General features: G+C 32.9%; 1 protein-coding gene across 1 annotated transcript; it reads right to left on the bottom strand.

The window, feature by feature from the left end:
* Window positions 1–1,197: 1,197 nt before the first annotated feature.
* On the bottom strand, window positions 1,198–2,169 carry LOC140433672 (uncharacterized). Its single transcript, XM_072521652.1, has one exon. It carries the CDS (start codon window positions 2,167–2,169, stop codon window positions 1,198–1,200), a length of 972 nt encoding a protein of 323 aa, XP_072377753.1.
* Between the last annotated feature and the right edge of the window lie 12,880 nt (window positions 2,170–15,049).

Consider the following 15,049-nt stretch of genomic DNA (forward strand, 5'->3'; position numbering starts at 1 on the left):
GATGTTAAAGATATCTATTTTTATATTTTTTAGTATTATATTGCACTGCCTCATCATGCTGTTTATGGGCGACCAATCTTCTCAGAAATACAAAACAGCCTTCTATGACTTATCATTAAGTTAATCTTAGGTACAAAAAACTTTATGTAGTTAATAAAGAATAAATCTTTATATTTTAAGTTATGCTGTAACAGCATAACTAATAAACCAAGTATAAAACTTATACTCAGAATAAATCAGATATAGGCAAAATCACTAACACTAAACATGGAATAACTTAGATATAGGTTATACTTGGTATAAGAATTTATTCCAGGATTATACCGACCCACACCCTGGTTTAAGTGTAGTATAACCGTGGTATAACTTATTTTATGAATGTCAAAGTCATCAGTGACAAGAATATATTATTTTTTGTATTGTTTTGTGAGTAGCTATATAATAAAAACGTGTTTAAGAGGTGTTGCGGCTGTCGAGGAAGTTGATAATTTAATTAACATGATGGAAAATACACGAAAAAGAAAAACTTTCAAAGAAAGAATAAATCCATTTTTAAAATAAACTGGCAATTTTTGCATTTTTTTGCAACTTTTTGCAACTTTTTTGCAATTTTAAAATACTCAAACTCAACATATAAGATAACAAATAAAAAAAATATATATTTGGTGTCTGTAGAACACCGGGGGATTTTATCTTATCCTCCTGACGTGTTGCTCACTGCCTGTTGGGGCAGTACCTTCGATCTGGTTCTAATTATATCTATTAATTAATTAAAATGTGTTACCTTACATTTGGCGATCACATTTCCCGTATTACACTTTAAAAAACATCTTACTACTTGAGAAACTTTATTTTGCGTTAATTGAACATTGTGTGTTGAAAAATGAGCGAATTAATTTTTATTAATCAAATGTGACAGTGACACAATGACTGATGTTTTTTTCTAATAAAATTGGGAAGAGAATACGTGATAATCTCGCAATTATGTGCAAAGAGTATATGCAACATCTATCGTGCATTCTCGGGTACAACTCGACTTAAAACTAAAAGTAGTATTTTTTAAAAAAGGGTGTTCGTCATTTGGATCATAATTTTAGGTTGCGCTACGCAACATAGTCCCCCTCTTGATGTGAACGCATCAAAAAAAAAATATTTATGTACAATTTGAAGAAAGGTATAACTAATCTAAAAAAACTATTAAAATTCTTGAAGGTGAGTCATAGGAAGAGGACATAGTTTAGCAATAGAGCGAACGTATAACCCGTCAGGAGTTTTGACCTTAACAACTCTTACCTTGTTGTCCTTTCCCGGATATGTCTCAACTACCCGTGCTATAGGCCATTTGAGAGGAGGCGAGTTTTCGTCCTTAAGCAAGACGAGATCATCAGGCTTCATGCCTACCTGAGGAGTGAACCATTTAGGTCTATTTTGAAGCCTATTAAGATAATCGCGGGTCCAAACCTTCCACATATGCTGCTGAATTCTTGTGCATTTATTCCACAAAGACAATTTATTTTCTTGAATATCAGAGAAATCTAATTCAGGATAAGACATTAAGTTAGATCCAATAAGGAAGTGTCCGGGAGTAAGAAAGGAAAAATCGGACGGGTCGTCTGAGAGCGCATAGATAGGGCGTGAATTGAGCACTGCTCCAATCTGCGAAAGTACAGTGGATAGTTCTTCGAAAGTAAAATTGGAGTTACCCATTATTCTTACGAGATGATATTTGAAGCTCTTTATGGCAGCTTCCCAAATACCACCGTGGTGTGGTGAGCGTGGAGGGATAAACTTCCATTGAATTTGACATGAAGTAGCGAAAGAGCGAATAGATTCAGAGGTATCACCTTTGAGAAGCAACTCATAAAGTTCTTTCAATTGATTTTTCGCACCTAGAAAGTTGGTGCCATTATCGCTGAAAATGATACTCGGATTACCCCTTCGGGCGATAAATCTTTTCAGAGTCAATAACAACGCTTCAGTAGAAAGACTGGAAATTAATTCCACATGCACGGCGCGAGTAGCTAAACATACAAACACTGCCATATAGGCCTTAGTAAGGGGAGCTCTCTTGAGTTTAGAGGTCTTTATTGGAAATGGACCATCAAAATCAACTCCAACGTTTATAAATGGACGTGCAATTTGAACTCTTTCCCTCGGGAGATTAGCCATGATTTGGGAAGCGACTTGTGCGTTAAAACGGTAACAAGTGAGACAATTTTGTATTATACGTTTGATTTGTCGAAGACCATCAAGAGGCCAGAATTTCAATCTAACATTGGACAGTGTATTTTGAGGGCCAGAATGTAGAAGTCTTCGATGTTCTCGGGTAAGTAATAAATTGACAATATGTGATTTTGAAGGCAACAGTAGAGGAAATTTCTGATCATAAGAAACATCTGAAAGGAGAAGACGACCGCCTACTCGTATCATTTGAGACGAATCTAGAAAGGGATTCGGATTTCCGAACTGAAGAAATGAGACTGGGTCAATTTGATAATCATTAACTCAGAACTAGAGAGTTCATGTGGAGTGAGAGGACCTGTACTTCTATGAGACCTAGCTCTTACATTGTGAATAAAACGAAGGCAGTATGCAAAAGCTATCTGAAGTCGAGTGAAACATGAAAATTTGCAGAGGGCATCATACACTTGTGAATCTGGTTTTCTGATCAGATGAGTAACCCTTTTGAGTTCAGGCAGTTCATCAACATTAATACTCGAAGGACCATTATATACAAAGAGGTTGAAATCAAAGTGTGGATCTGACAAAAATTGAGGACCATTAAACCAAAGATCACAATCAAGCAACTGCAAGGGTGTAGCACCACGAGATAATATATCCGCAGGGTTGTCTTTCGATCGTACATATCTCCATGTATGGTTGGAGGTGAGTTTTTGAATTTGAGTTACTCTATTGGCTACAAAGGTAGACCAACGAGAAGGGTGTGAATTAATCCATGCGAGGACGACTTCGGAATCTGTCCATAAATTGACAGAATTTATCTGAGATTATGATGGAATCAAGACAGAAAGAATCTTCGTAACAAGATTAGAGAGTAATAATACTCCTAGAAGTTCTAATCGAGGAAGAGTCACAACTTTTACAGGACTAACACGACTCTTTGAGGAGATTAGATTGCAAGAGATAAAGCCATTTTCATGTGATGTTCTTAAATAAACGCAAGCACCATACGCGCTAAGACTTGCATCCGAAAACCCATGTATTTGAGTACTTGTTACATTGCTAGAATTTTGCAGCAACCTAGGAATCTTGAGACTGGAGAGGTGAGGAAGTGTTTGTAAAAATAGATTCCATTCTGTAAGCAAATTTGGACTGAGGTAGTCATCCCAATTCGACCTTTCTAACCAAATCTTTCTCATAATTAATTTAGCAGATACCACTACAGGGTTAATCAATCCGATAGGGTCATAAATGTAAGCAATTAAAGAAAGAACTTCTCTTTTGGTATAGGTATTCTTAACGGTAACCTTTGGCACAAGAACTGAAAAATGATCGGAGTGAGAATTCCAACATAGGCCGAGAATTTTGTTCGTATGATTTTCAGGATTGATTACATAACTAGCTTCATTAGAGATATGAGAAATACCTGCGAGAAATTCAGGTGAGTTTGCACACCATTTATGAAGCGAGAAACAAGCGAGGTTTAAACATTCGGTTAATTGACGATGAATTTCGAAGAGTGTTTCAAAATCGTTACAGCCATACAGCACATCATCGATATAACAGCAATTTAAAAGAGCATCACTAGCCAAGGGAAATTTGTCGGAGTGTTTTTGAGCTAATTCCTTAAGACATCTAGTGCTTAGAAAACCGGAGTTATTTAATCCATAAGTAACAGTTTCGAGTTGAAGACATTTCAAATCCTCTTGAGGTGAATCACGCCATAAAATGTTCAACAGAAATACCTGTTCGGGATTTACTCGAATTTGTCTGTACATTTGACGTAGATCTGCTACAATACAGTATTTAAATAATCTAAAATTTATCAAAATATCGAATAATTCAAATGTTTGTTTATATTACGCTCGGTTTCAAATGATCTTTTAGTATTATAGTCTAATTTTTGAGTAAAGAGATTGATGAGAATTAAATCAGTGAGTTGATTCGAGATGTTAAGGTTTTCTAAGGCAGCGAGATGGCTTTTAATTTGAGTTAAGAAATCCCTTAGAGCATGTGCATTGGGTTTTGTAATGAGTGGAGCATTTAATAAACTGTTCAAATGACTGTTTACCATTAAATATTTATTTTCAAATCTATTGCATAAATTTTGTATTGCAATTTCAAAATTGGAATCAATTATTTCTAGATTGTCAATTAACTTTAACGGTTCATTCCTTAACACTGATTTGAGATAAATAAGTTTTTGAGCATTAGATAACTGTTTATCATTTGTTATTAATTTGGTGAAAACATCAAAAAAGCTGGGCCATTCTGAGATTTCGCCCGAGAAAAAAGGTATTTTTAATTCTGGCAACTTTACATTTTGAATTGTGCTGACAGATGATGTTACATTTGTTACAATAGGTTGAGTTTGAACTGGTTTTGCAGATAATTGCGTGGTTTTCTCGTACAAATATGAATCTAAATTATAATACTGTTCTTCAACTATGTCCCTATCTGAACAATATTTATCAAAATCTTCTAATTCAAGTTCCTTTTGTAGGTTGAGATACTCGCGATAAGTTTCATTTAATACATTTTTGCGTGCAATATATTGACCGCAATCTAAAACTACATTTTGGTTTTTTGAGACAAATGTTTGAATTCTAGTAATACAAGCTTTAGTAAGCCCTCTCAATTTTATAATTTTTGCAACATCAGTCATTTTGAACGTGAGAAAAAATAATACAAATTTTAAATACAACAAGAGATACTTAGTATCATAAACTAAATAATATTACCATAAAAATCTACTTATAATCACTTCGAATCTAAAATCTAAAAATAAAATGACATGCGACAATGCAAAAAACAATTCGTAAAAGTTACAATAAATTACCAAACCGCACATTAAGTTCAACCGCGACCACACATAAACTCCTTATCCCTTGCAAGTGTCGATGTCGATATACCGGCCTCTCGGCGCTAATAGAACAACCTTGGATCCTGGAACCGCCAAAACTCCAATGGTTTTATATGAGAGAATAAAAACTATGTCTTTTCTTTGTGAAGAAATGAGGAAACGAGTGATGTTTTTTACGAATAGTGTGAGAAAATCTTGAGTACTGCGTGAAAAAGCCTTTGCAGAAACGAGAGATGATCGCCCTCGTGCTATAATTAATGAAAATTCAGCTTCCAGCTTTACATAAACGGGAACAGTTGCTGTATCCGGCTCGTTAGGAACATGTAGAACACCGGGGGATTTTATCTTATCCTCCTGACGTGTTGCTCACTGCCTGTTGGGGCAGTACCTTCGATCTGGTTCTAATTATATCTATTAATTAATTAAAATGTGTTACCTTACATTTGGCGATCACACTTCCCGTATTACACTTTAAAAAACATCTTACTACTTGAGAAACTTTATTTTGCGTTAATTGAACATTGTGTGTTGAAAAATGAGCGAATTAATTTTTATTAATCAAATGTGACAGTGACACAATGACTGATGTTTTTTTCTAATAAAATTGGGAAGAGAATACGTGATAATCTCGCAATTATGTGCAAAGAGTATATGCAACATCTATCGTGCATTCTCGGGTACAACTCGACTTAAAACTAAAAGTAGTATTTTTTAAAAAAGGGTGTTCGTCATTTGGATCATAATTTTAGGTTGCGCTACGCAACAGTGTCAGTTGTCAGTTTCAAAGAAAAATCAAAATTGACATATTTCACTCAATATGTCGTTGTTCTATGTATTTTAGCAAAAGATAGCGACATTGCCAAACTATTATTTCGGAATAAAGTGGGAATACTTACAACTAATATATACCGAGTTTATTTGTAACAAATTATTTTAGTATTATATTTACCTTATACTTGGGATAACTATTCTAGATATAAATATGGAATAACCTTAAAATACGAGTATTTTATTAGTAAGACAGTTAGTGTTTCATCAAACATACCACTCAAAACATTTGCAACTTTAGATAGAAATATAAAACCAGTATTTTTATCAATGACTGAAATGGATTTTTAGAGAAGAGCTGCAGAAAGATCTAGAAGAGAAAGGATTACCAACGAACGCATTTGAGAAATAATGGGAATCAAACGAACAATCACAGATGACCTAACAACAAAACAACTTATCTGGTTCGGACACATACAAAGAATGGATGAACAACGAATACCAAAAGAAATATTAAAATGGCAACCAGAAGGAAGAGAAAACGAGGTAGACCGAGAAAAAGTTGGCAATAAATAAAGAACTGAGAGAGAAGGCCATAGAAGAAGACCTATGGAACAACCGGACTAAGTGGCGATTGGAAGTCGGAAAACGGCGGAGAACGTTATAAACCGACGTAGTAGTAGTATTCAACAAAAAATATAATATAATTAAGGAATAGTTATTTCTGTAATTAGGCATATTAGGCTATAATTGAGTGAAATATTTTTTTACTCGGTATTGAAATTTTTCTCACGAATTGTCAGCAACGAGTGGTAAATAAAAGTTCAGTGATTAAAAATACTAAAAGAATAAGATAAGTAAATATTATATAATTTTATAAAAATGTATTCTTTTCGCCTATCCGATTTAGAAATTCGCTCTATGATTGCATCAACATCTAGAGACATTTCAGGATGCACATTGATAAGTGCTAAACCATTTAATCTTTCCGCAGAAGTTCTATTTCTAAGCCAAGTCTTTAGACGCTTAAGCGTAAAACGCTCTGTTGTTGCTGCACTGACTGGCAGTGTAATTAATATTTGCAGAAATATTCTGATATTTGGATACATATGAATATCGCAGTTTTCTATTACTTCTAAAATACAATCAGGAAGTTTTCCATTATTTTGCACGACTCTTTTCCACTTTTGAATCCACAGTGAAAACTCTTGTTCTACTTTGGAATATGCAGTAAGTAGTTGGTTCAATAATATCCTGGTGTCAACATTTTTTTAATGCGACTTTATCTTCTGGTGTGTTATCAGTTTTAGGTAAAACAACTTGAAGATTAAATAGATGCATAACTTTCGGTGAAAGTCGTTCTTCTAAATCAGTTAAGATATTGTCTAAAAGGGGTAAATAAATAGATCTTCGGAAATATTCTTCGCAAGAGTTAGCAGATTGGTTTTGACGACAGGTTTGACGAGAAACTATACGAGCCTCTGGCACTCAAATGACGAATTAACAAATTTTAAAAATCGCGTAACTCTGGATTCGTGAAAGTCTTAGTCGAGGTATTACTGTATTTAGAATTGTTGATTTTTTTTAAACAGCAATTTAAAAAGGCTTCCGTATAATTCTACACTTACCCGTAGAATAAATGAGTTTGAATCATTTCAACTCTTGACTTCCTGCTTATAGGGTTGATGGGTTTTAAATTATTTTTTTTTAGGATTATTTGATTGATATTTAATTTTGTTTTGGGGGTGGTCATGACCCCCGTGACCCCCCCCCTTGGATCCGCCACTGAATTAGAGCCAGTTCTTTGACTTTTATCTTTTTAGTATGGGTTTCTGTGTGTTTTTCCATCCATGTAGACTTTTCAATTTAAGTTTGCGTAATACTCTACATTCTTATTTCCGGTAAATATTGAGATATTTTCTCCAGTGAGCTAATTAAAATTAAACAAAACAGTAGCAAAGAGGAACCAAGTGCTATAAAAACTTTAGAAAATAACGACTTCATAATTATCCTACCAGAAGACAAGAGGAATGCAGTTTTGATAATGGATAAAAATAAAAATCAAACAAATCATTTAACAAATTATCAAAGAAGATTAATTACACTTCATTACAGTAACACCCTTCATTTTTATGGAGTACCGAAAGTTCATAAAACGAATATACCACTTAGACCTATTTGTAGACCTATCTGTAGTACCATGAATTCTCTTTGTAGTGAACGGTCAAAATTATTATTAAATATTATACAATAGTTTAAATAGTTTATTTACAAATCGTTACCTGAGTATTACAAGGGTGTAAGTAACAAAGTTAAAAATCAGCAATTTTAATGTAACAAGGTACTATGTATCATAGGGCACCCATAGAACTTTGTAAATCTAAAATATATGCATGCAATCCTCTAAAATTAATCGAAAATCATTGGAGTATGTTATGAAAATATGAAAAGAGCGCGACCTATGTTAAACATACGACTTTGTTTTTCGCAAAATTTTAGTGAGCTTTCCAAACTCAGAATAACACGGTCCTATGTAGTATATAGAAACTGTCATCAATTTTATTACTCGATTTATATCTCCACAAAACAAACAATTCTAGTAAAATACTACTTTTCCAAGGAAAATAAAGAAATGTGCACACAGCAATATGAGGAAAAGTCCGAAAATCAACTGCAGAAAAATAGTAACAGTTTACAAGAGAAAAAACGTACTAGAAAGAGATCTAGAAATCCCGAGCGTTGGGCCTGCAATATTAGAAAACAAAATTTTGATAGAGGGCTAGAATACATTTCTTCACGAAAGTAGTGCAAGAGAGATAAAAACACATAAAGACTGCGTCGATAAATGCATTTATAAATGTGCCAAAAATATAAGCGAAAAAGACAGAAACAATTTAGTTTTTGATTATTACAAGCTTAGTAGCAATAAAAAAAGGATGTTTATTTTAAACACAACTGAAATAAGTATTCCACATTTAAGCAGAAAAGAAAAAAAATGCCCAAAACTCAAAAAAAACTCAAACCTTTAAATTCTTCTTTATTTTAAGTAATAACAAAATACAGGTTTGAAAGCAGTGTTATTGCGAAACACTAGGTATAAGTCAAAAACCTGTATACACCGTTTACAAAAATTCTACAGAAACGGACACAATTCGTCAAAGTATTCAGGGAAAGCATAGAAAAAAAGTTACATCAGATGCAACTTCCAATCTTGTTAGAGAGCATATTAATATGTTCCCTGTAATAGAAAGCCTTTATTCTAGGTTCTAGGGCTGATACTAAAGGAAATATGTAGAGAGTGACCTATTTCTGCAAAAAATGTACAATATGCACGAGGATTTCTTAAAGGAGAAAGACTTGATTGACTCCAGTAAAACTTAATGTTTATCGCGAAATATTTTATTCATTATTATTCATTTAATAAACCTTCATGAGATCTATGTGACCTCTGTACTGAAATAGACTGCCAGAAAAAAGAAAACACCCTTAATGAAGAAAAGAAAAAGCAATATGAAAAACACTTGCAAGAAAAAATTTTACTGAGAGGAGAGAAAAAAACGGATATTGAAAATAGTAACGTAAATAGTGTTTGGACTTACAAAATGTATTGACATGTCCAAACGGAGACGTCAAAAATGTCTTTTATAAAAGTAAGCTAAATGTGTATAACATGACAGCGCACCTTTCCATAAACCGGACTGTTTATTGCGCGATTTGGTCAGAGGCAATGCATGGTCGGGCTGGGAATGATATTACCAGTGCTGTATACAGAATCCTGAAAAGGGTTGTAGAAGACTATCCGTTATTGGAGGATTTGACGTTGTGGAGCGAAAGTTGCGACAGGGCCGCCGCTACCATGTGTGCCAAGTGTGCATCGCACACGGGCGGCCAACAATAGGGGTGGCCAAAAGCAGTCGGTAGACGAGCTGTTCATCAGGTGGATAGTGTAAGATACGACGGATTAAATCATTGGCCAGAATGGGGATCGAAAAAGTCGTGCAAACTGTGTATAAAGTCTGACACTCATTCCTTTTACACCAAGTGCAACCTTCATTTGTGTAACAGGAAAGGTAAAAATTGCTTCACACAGTATCACACCAAATCTTAATAATTTTTGTTTATATACCTGTAACTTGTTTTTCACTAAAAACATTATTTTTGTACTACTAATAAATTATGGTGTTTTCATAAATTTTCCTTCTGAACGACAAGACCGTCTGTAGACGGTCTATAATTTTTTGGCCTGGCGACGAAACACACACAATATTGCCAAACAGAAATCAGATTCGTTTCTCCCACACCCAAATTACCCTAAAACCAAAATTCCTGTAACTCAAAACCTGCTATTTCTATCTTGCCGATTAAAGGGTTAATGTACAATAATTAGTTATATATTATTTTACAGGAATTTTAATTGTTTAATCTATGAAGCATATAAAGTAGGCAACATAAATATTAAATATTATAAAATTTACTAAAGAACTACTAATTTCTTCACTTTTACGACAATTTTTGTATAATCACGAACTACTTAAAAAATATTTATAAAGATTTAGAAGAAACGAATTAGTGTAAGGTTAATGGATACGTAGGAAGTTTAAAAAATACTTGAAAAGCTGAAAAATAAAAAAAAATTTTTACAAATATATTTTGCTTATAGGGAGCTAAAAGGGGACTGACCAATAAATGGATTTGGAGATAGGATAAGCTAAAAATTGAAACGAATTGAAACCATTGTACAGAACACAAACATATTTATTTCTAAACTAAGAAACAATTATGCAGATCCGAATGAAGCCAGACCTACAGATACTGTGACAATAAAGGCCTTAATTGGTTTATTATACCTAGCTGGGGTTTTCAAAGCAAGCTGTCGAAATTGCAAAGAACTTTGGACGACTGATGGAACAGGCTAAGAGGTGTTTCGAGCTACTATGGCCTATAGGCGATTTGTATTCTTGTTACGTTGTTTGCGTTTTGATGACGTAAATACTAAAGAAGAAAGAAGAACCATAGACAAACTTGCAGGGCCGCCGCTACCATGTGTGCCAAGTGTGCATCGCACACGGGCGGCTAACAATAGGGGCGGCGAAAAGCAGTCTACTGATGATAATACTTTTTTAAAACGAAAATAAATTCAAATAATTAAATAGTAATGATTCAGATAATTCTGTGAACTCTAATATTCCGAACAATAATAATTATTCAGTACGTGATAATATTCAAATGCGTTTCATTTACCATGTATACTTCTTTTTTTCATCCTAATCTAAAAAAAAAATGTCAGAAAATATTATTTATTGTATGAACTGTAGCCATTTTGCAGGTACAGTCATAAAGCAATTTCGGGAATACTTTTTAATTCAAAGCGGCTGGCGGCTTTCGGACTTCAGTTAATTGGGATTTCACACTTAGATACTTTACAAGAATTTAGGCAAGTGGTTGTAAAGTTATAATATTGTTCCTATGGTTATTTTTATAGATGGGTTATTATATCTTATGTTCAGTCTTAGTTGAGAATTCGATGAATTTAGACACGCTTTTGATAAACGATTTTGTTTGTAAAATATAGTAGTGTACCCGTTTCTTTTGCACAGTAGGTACTGTATTTTGAAGTAACGTCGAGATCAGAGCAAATTTTATTCGTATACGCGTTACGGCTACATATTATTTGGAGAAACATTATTTGGACAACTTAGTTGAAGTGTTTTGGATTTATTTTGTTAAATTCGCCCGGCTTCGTTCTTAAGTGATAATTTCAAAATATCCGAAAGAAAAAGAAATTTACTTTCAGGCTTTCAATATAGAAAAATAAAAGAGGCAAAAACTGAGGAGAAAAAAAACTTAGCGGTGCACTGGAATCATTTTTGATGAAGAATATACATGAAAATATAGAAGACTCGGATATAAATTTAGGACCTTCAACTTCAAACGAAGTCCAAACCATAGAAAAAAGTACTAAACAGTTGAATACTCCTGCGGATAGAGACGGAGGATTTGATGACAATAATAGCGATAGTGCCAGTGCTGATGCTGAAACGCCTGAACCTGAAACCACCAACATGCAGTAAAAATAAGTTATGAGTCAGTGGAATTTTTTAATACTGTACAGGAACTATATGTATTTTTTTCTTCTTCCAAATATTAGATGGAACATTTTATTAAAGCACCTTCCAAAGTTGATATTAAAAGCATTGTCGGACAAGCGATGGGATAGTCGGATCGATGCAATCGCACCATTAAAAACCCAGATTAGTGAAATATATGATGCTTTAGAAGAATTGGAAAATGATAACACAAGGGATATGAATACTGGGACTTTAGCAAAATCCCTTAAAAATAAAATTTGGAAATTCAAATTCATGTGTTCTGTTGTAGTGTGGCAAGATATTTTAAGTAAAATAAACGTCGTTAGCAAAATCCTTCCTAGCAAAAAAGTCCCAAATTTGACATAAAATCTTCACTTGATGCACTTGATAATTTAAAAAAATATTTCATAACCAAACGTTCTGATGAACATTTTTAAAATTTTGTAACCGAATCCAGAATAACCTATATTATCTCCGGAATTGTCATTTAAAATAAATTTTTATTTTAAGATTTTGGATGCTGCCATAACAGCAATTGAAGAACGGTCCCAATTACTTCAACAGCACACAGACATTTTTAGTCTAATATATAACCAAAGTTAAAAACGATGATGAAGTTAAAACCAATTGTGAGAAAGTGAATCAAGCCCTTACAGACATAAACAGCTCCGAGACTGACATTAGTGCAACCGATTTATATGAAGAAATTAAAGCTATTCAACCATTTTATTCCGCAGAAAAAAGTCCTAGTGATATTCTTGAATATATTCTATCTACGAAAATAATCTTGTATCAACATTTCCCAACTACACTATAATAGTACGTATTGTTACTGTAGCTACGGGTGAGCGGTCGTTTTCAAAACTTAAGATTATTAAAAACTATTTGCGATGATTTGCTCAATGAAGCAAGATAGACTTTGTGTTTATGTTTCTATTCGGTTTATTTTAATTAAGGACGTTTAAATTAGGATATTAGAATATACATATTCTGGAAGTTGGATCATGGTTATTAAATAAGGATAAAGGACGTTTAATTTAGGATATTAGGATGGGATATTAGGATATACATTAGGATATACATTAGGATAATATATGGACGTTGGATCATGGAGATTAGTCTAAATGTTCAAGTAAGTATTTACGAATTATTATTGTTATATTATGCATCTTCTGCACATTTATTTAAATAATAGTATGTATGTCTAAAGTGTTGGAAGAGGGGCGGCAAAATTCACTTCACATACTATTACGAGTTCACAGTGCAATTGAACGCAGTTTGAGAAAATCTGAATACTTTTTTCCACTTTCGTTATTAATAGAGTCCTTTTAAAAGTAAACACAAGAAAGCCTTACTTACACCATACTTTAAATGAGGGAGCAAGATTTTCTTGATTTTTCAACCTATTCATCAAAACTAAATTATACTGCAGTTCCATTTTCAAAGGTGGTTTCTTTACAATTTACTACAGATTTTTATGACATCGGTTTCCGAACCACTTTTAACGATCGTGAATACAAAATCATCAGTTTAAGACAACAAAATGCGAGGAGACATACTGCTGAAAATGACGAAATACCCATATCAATAAACAAAAATGATATTAAAGTCACCTTGGTACAAAACACGGTGGAAGCTCTGAAATCTATGTACAAGTGGATGCCAGGATAATGTTACAAAGATTTATGTTTCATGTTTTTGCACTTTTCCTTTTTTATTAGAGCCACGAAGTTCTATGTTATTTTATTTTTTCAATAAAAATAGGGAAAAAATTAAGTATTTTTTATTCTCTTTTTTTATGTGCTTTTGTAGTAGACTTTCATCTATAATGTATAAAACAAAAGCAAATATACTTTCTTGTATACCAAATCTAATGGTCAAAATATTCAGTAAGTAATTTTTCTCAGTTTCTACATTTTGTATCATACAACCTTGTAATTCTTAGGCAGCGAACTGTGCCATTAGATAAGACATATAATTAAGACAAAATTAGAGAGTGATGATACATTGGCAACTAGAACAACACTAAATATATCAGCTATATTGGAGTTATTGACATTATGTACTGATAATACCTATTTTCAACTAAATAATGAATTCTATAAACAAAATTTTGGTCTAGCAATGGGCTCTAGTTTATCTCGATTATTAGCTGATATATTTATGAAAGATTTTAAAACAAATACTATTTCTGAACAAAATTTAAAACCCACAGTATGGTGGAGATATGTTAATAAGCTATTCTCAATATGGCCTCATGAATCAGAGTTGTTGGATACATTCCTGAATAATATAAACGATAAAGAAAAGACAATAACATTTACCATGGAAAAGGAATATAATAACACACTACCTTTCCTGGATGTTTTAATCTCTAAGAACGATACTGGATATGAGACTCAGGTGTATAAAAAACCAGATCAACAGATCTAAATTACAAATTTCCTTATCTGATATCGAAATACGATACGAAAATCCTTATACGATATAGCCAAAATTACTTGTTCTAACGAAAATTCGCCTGAAAAAAAACACCTGTTTTTTTTTTTAAAAAGATTATTCTTTATCGTTTATAAAGAGGAAATTTTCATTATATTAAAAATAGAGAATTTGATAGATCTCAATTATGTAAACACTCATGGGAAAATCAACATAGGGTTCAATGAAACGATTCAAGTACCTATAGTCCTAAAAGAAACAGATGGTAAAAAAAAATCAAAGAAGCGGGTCTAATTATGCTAAATGAAACCAATTGTATCGCAAATTCCTCGACAGAATGTACTAGGATCTGGTTACCCATATTAATAGAGGAAATTAATAAAAGAAAAATACCACTATTAGTAAGTTAGTAACATAACGAGAATACATCATTTATATTTTTTAAATAACATACATATAAAATCATAATTTGATTTGGTGTTTATTGAGAGTAAAATAAGAGTAACCACCAAATACTAACCATGTCGGGATAGTATTCTGAGGTTTTTTTCTGGTTTTCCCCTCATAATTTACTATATTACTATATACGGATATTCTCAAGTTAAAGTTGATTTCATGTAATCGAATGTAACTTACAAGTAAAGTCGTCCCAGGAACGCAACTCAACAATATTTGCAATATCATTTTAAAGTCGTCTACTTTAAGTTCT

The sequence above is a fragment of the Diabrotica undecimpunctata genome, chromosome 2, assembly GCF_040954645.1.
Source record: "Diabrotica undecimpunctata isolate CICGRU chromosome 2, icDiaUnde3, whole genome shotgun sequence".
Classification (NCBI taxonomy): domain Eukaryota; kingdom Metazoa; phylum Arthropoda; class Insecta; order Coleoptera; family Chrysomelidae; genus Diabrotica; species Diabrotica undecimpunctata.

Coding starts and splice junctions, on each gene's coding strand:
- LOC140433672 (XM_072521652.1), bottom strand. CDS start 2,169: ATGGCTAATCTCCCGAGGGAAAGAGTTCAAATTGCACGTCCATTTATA.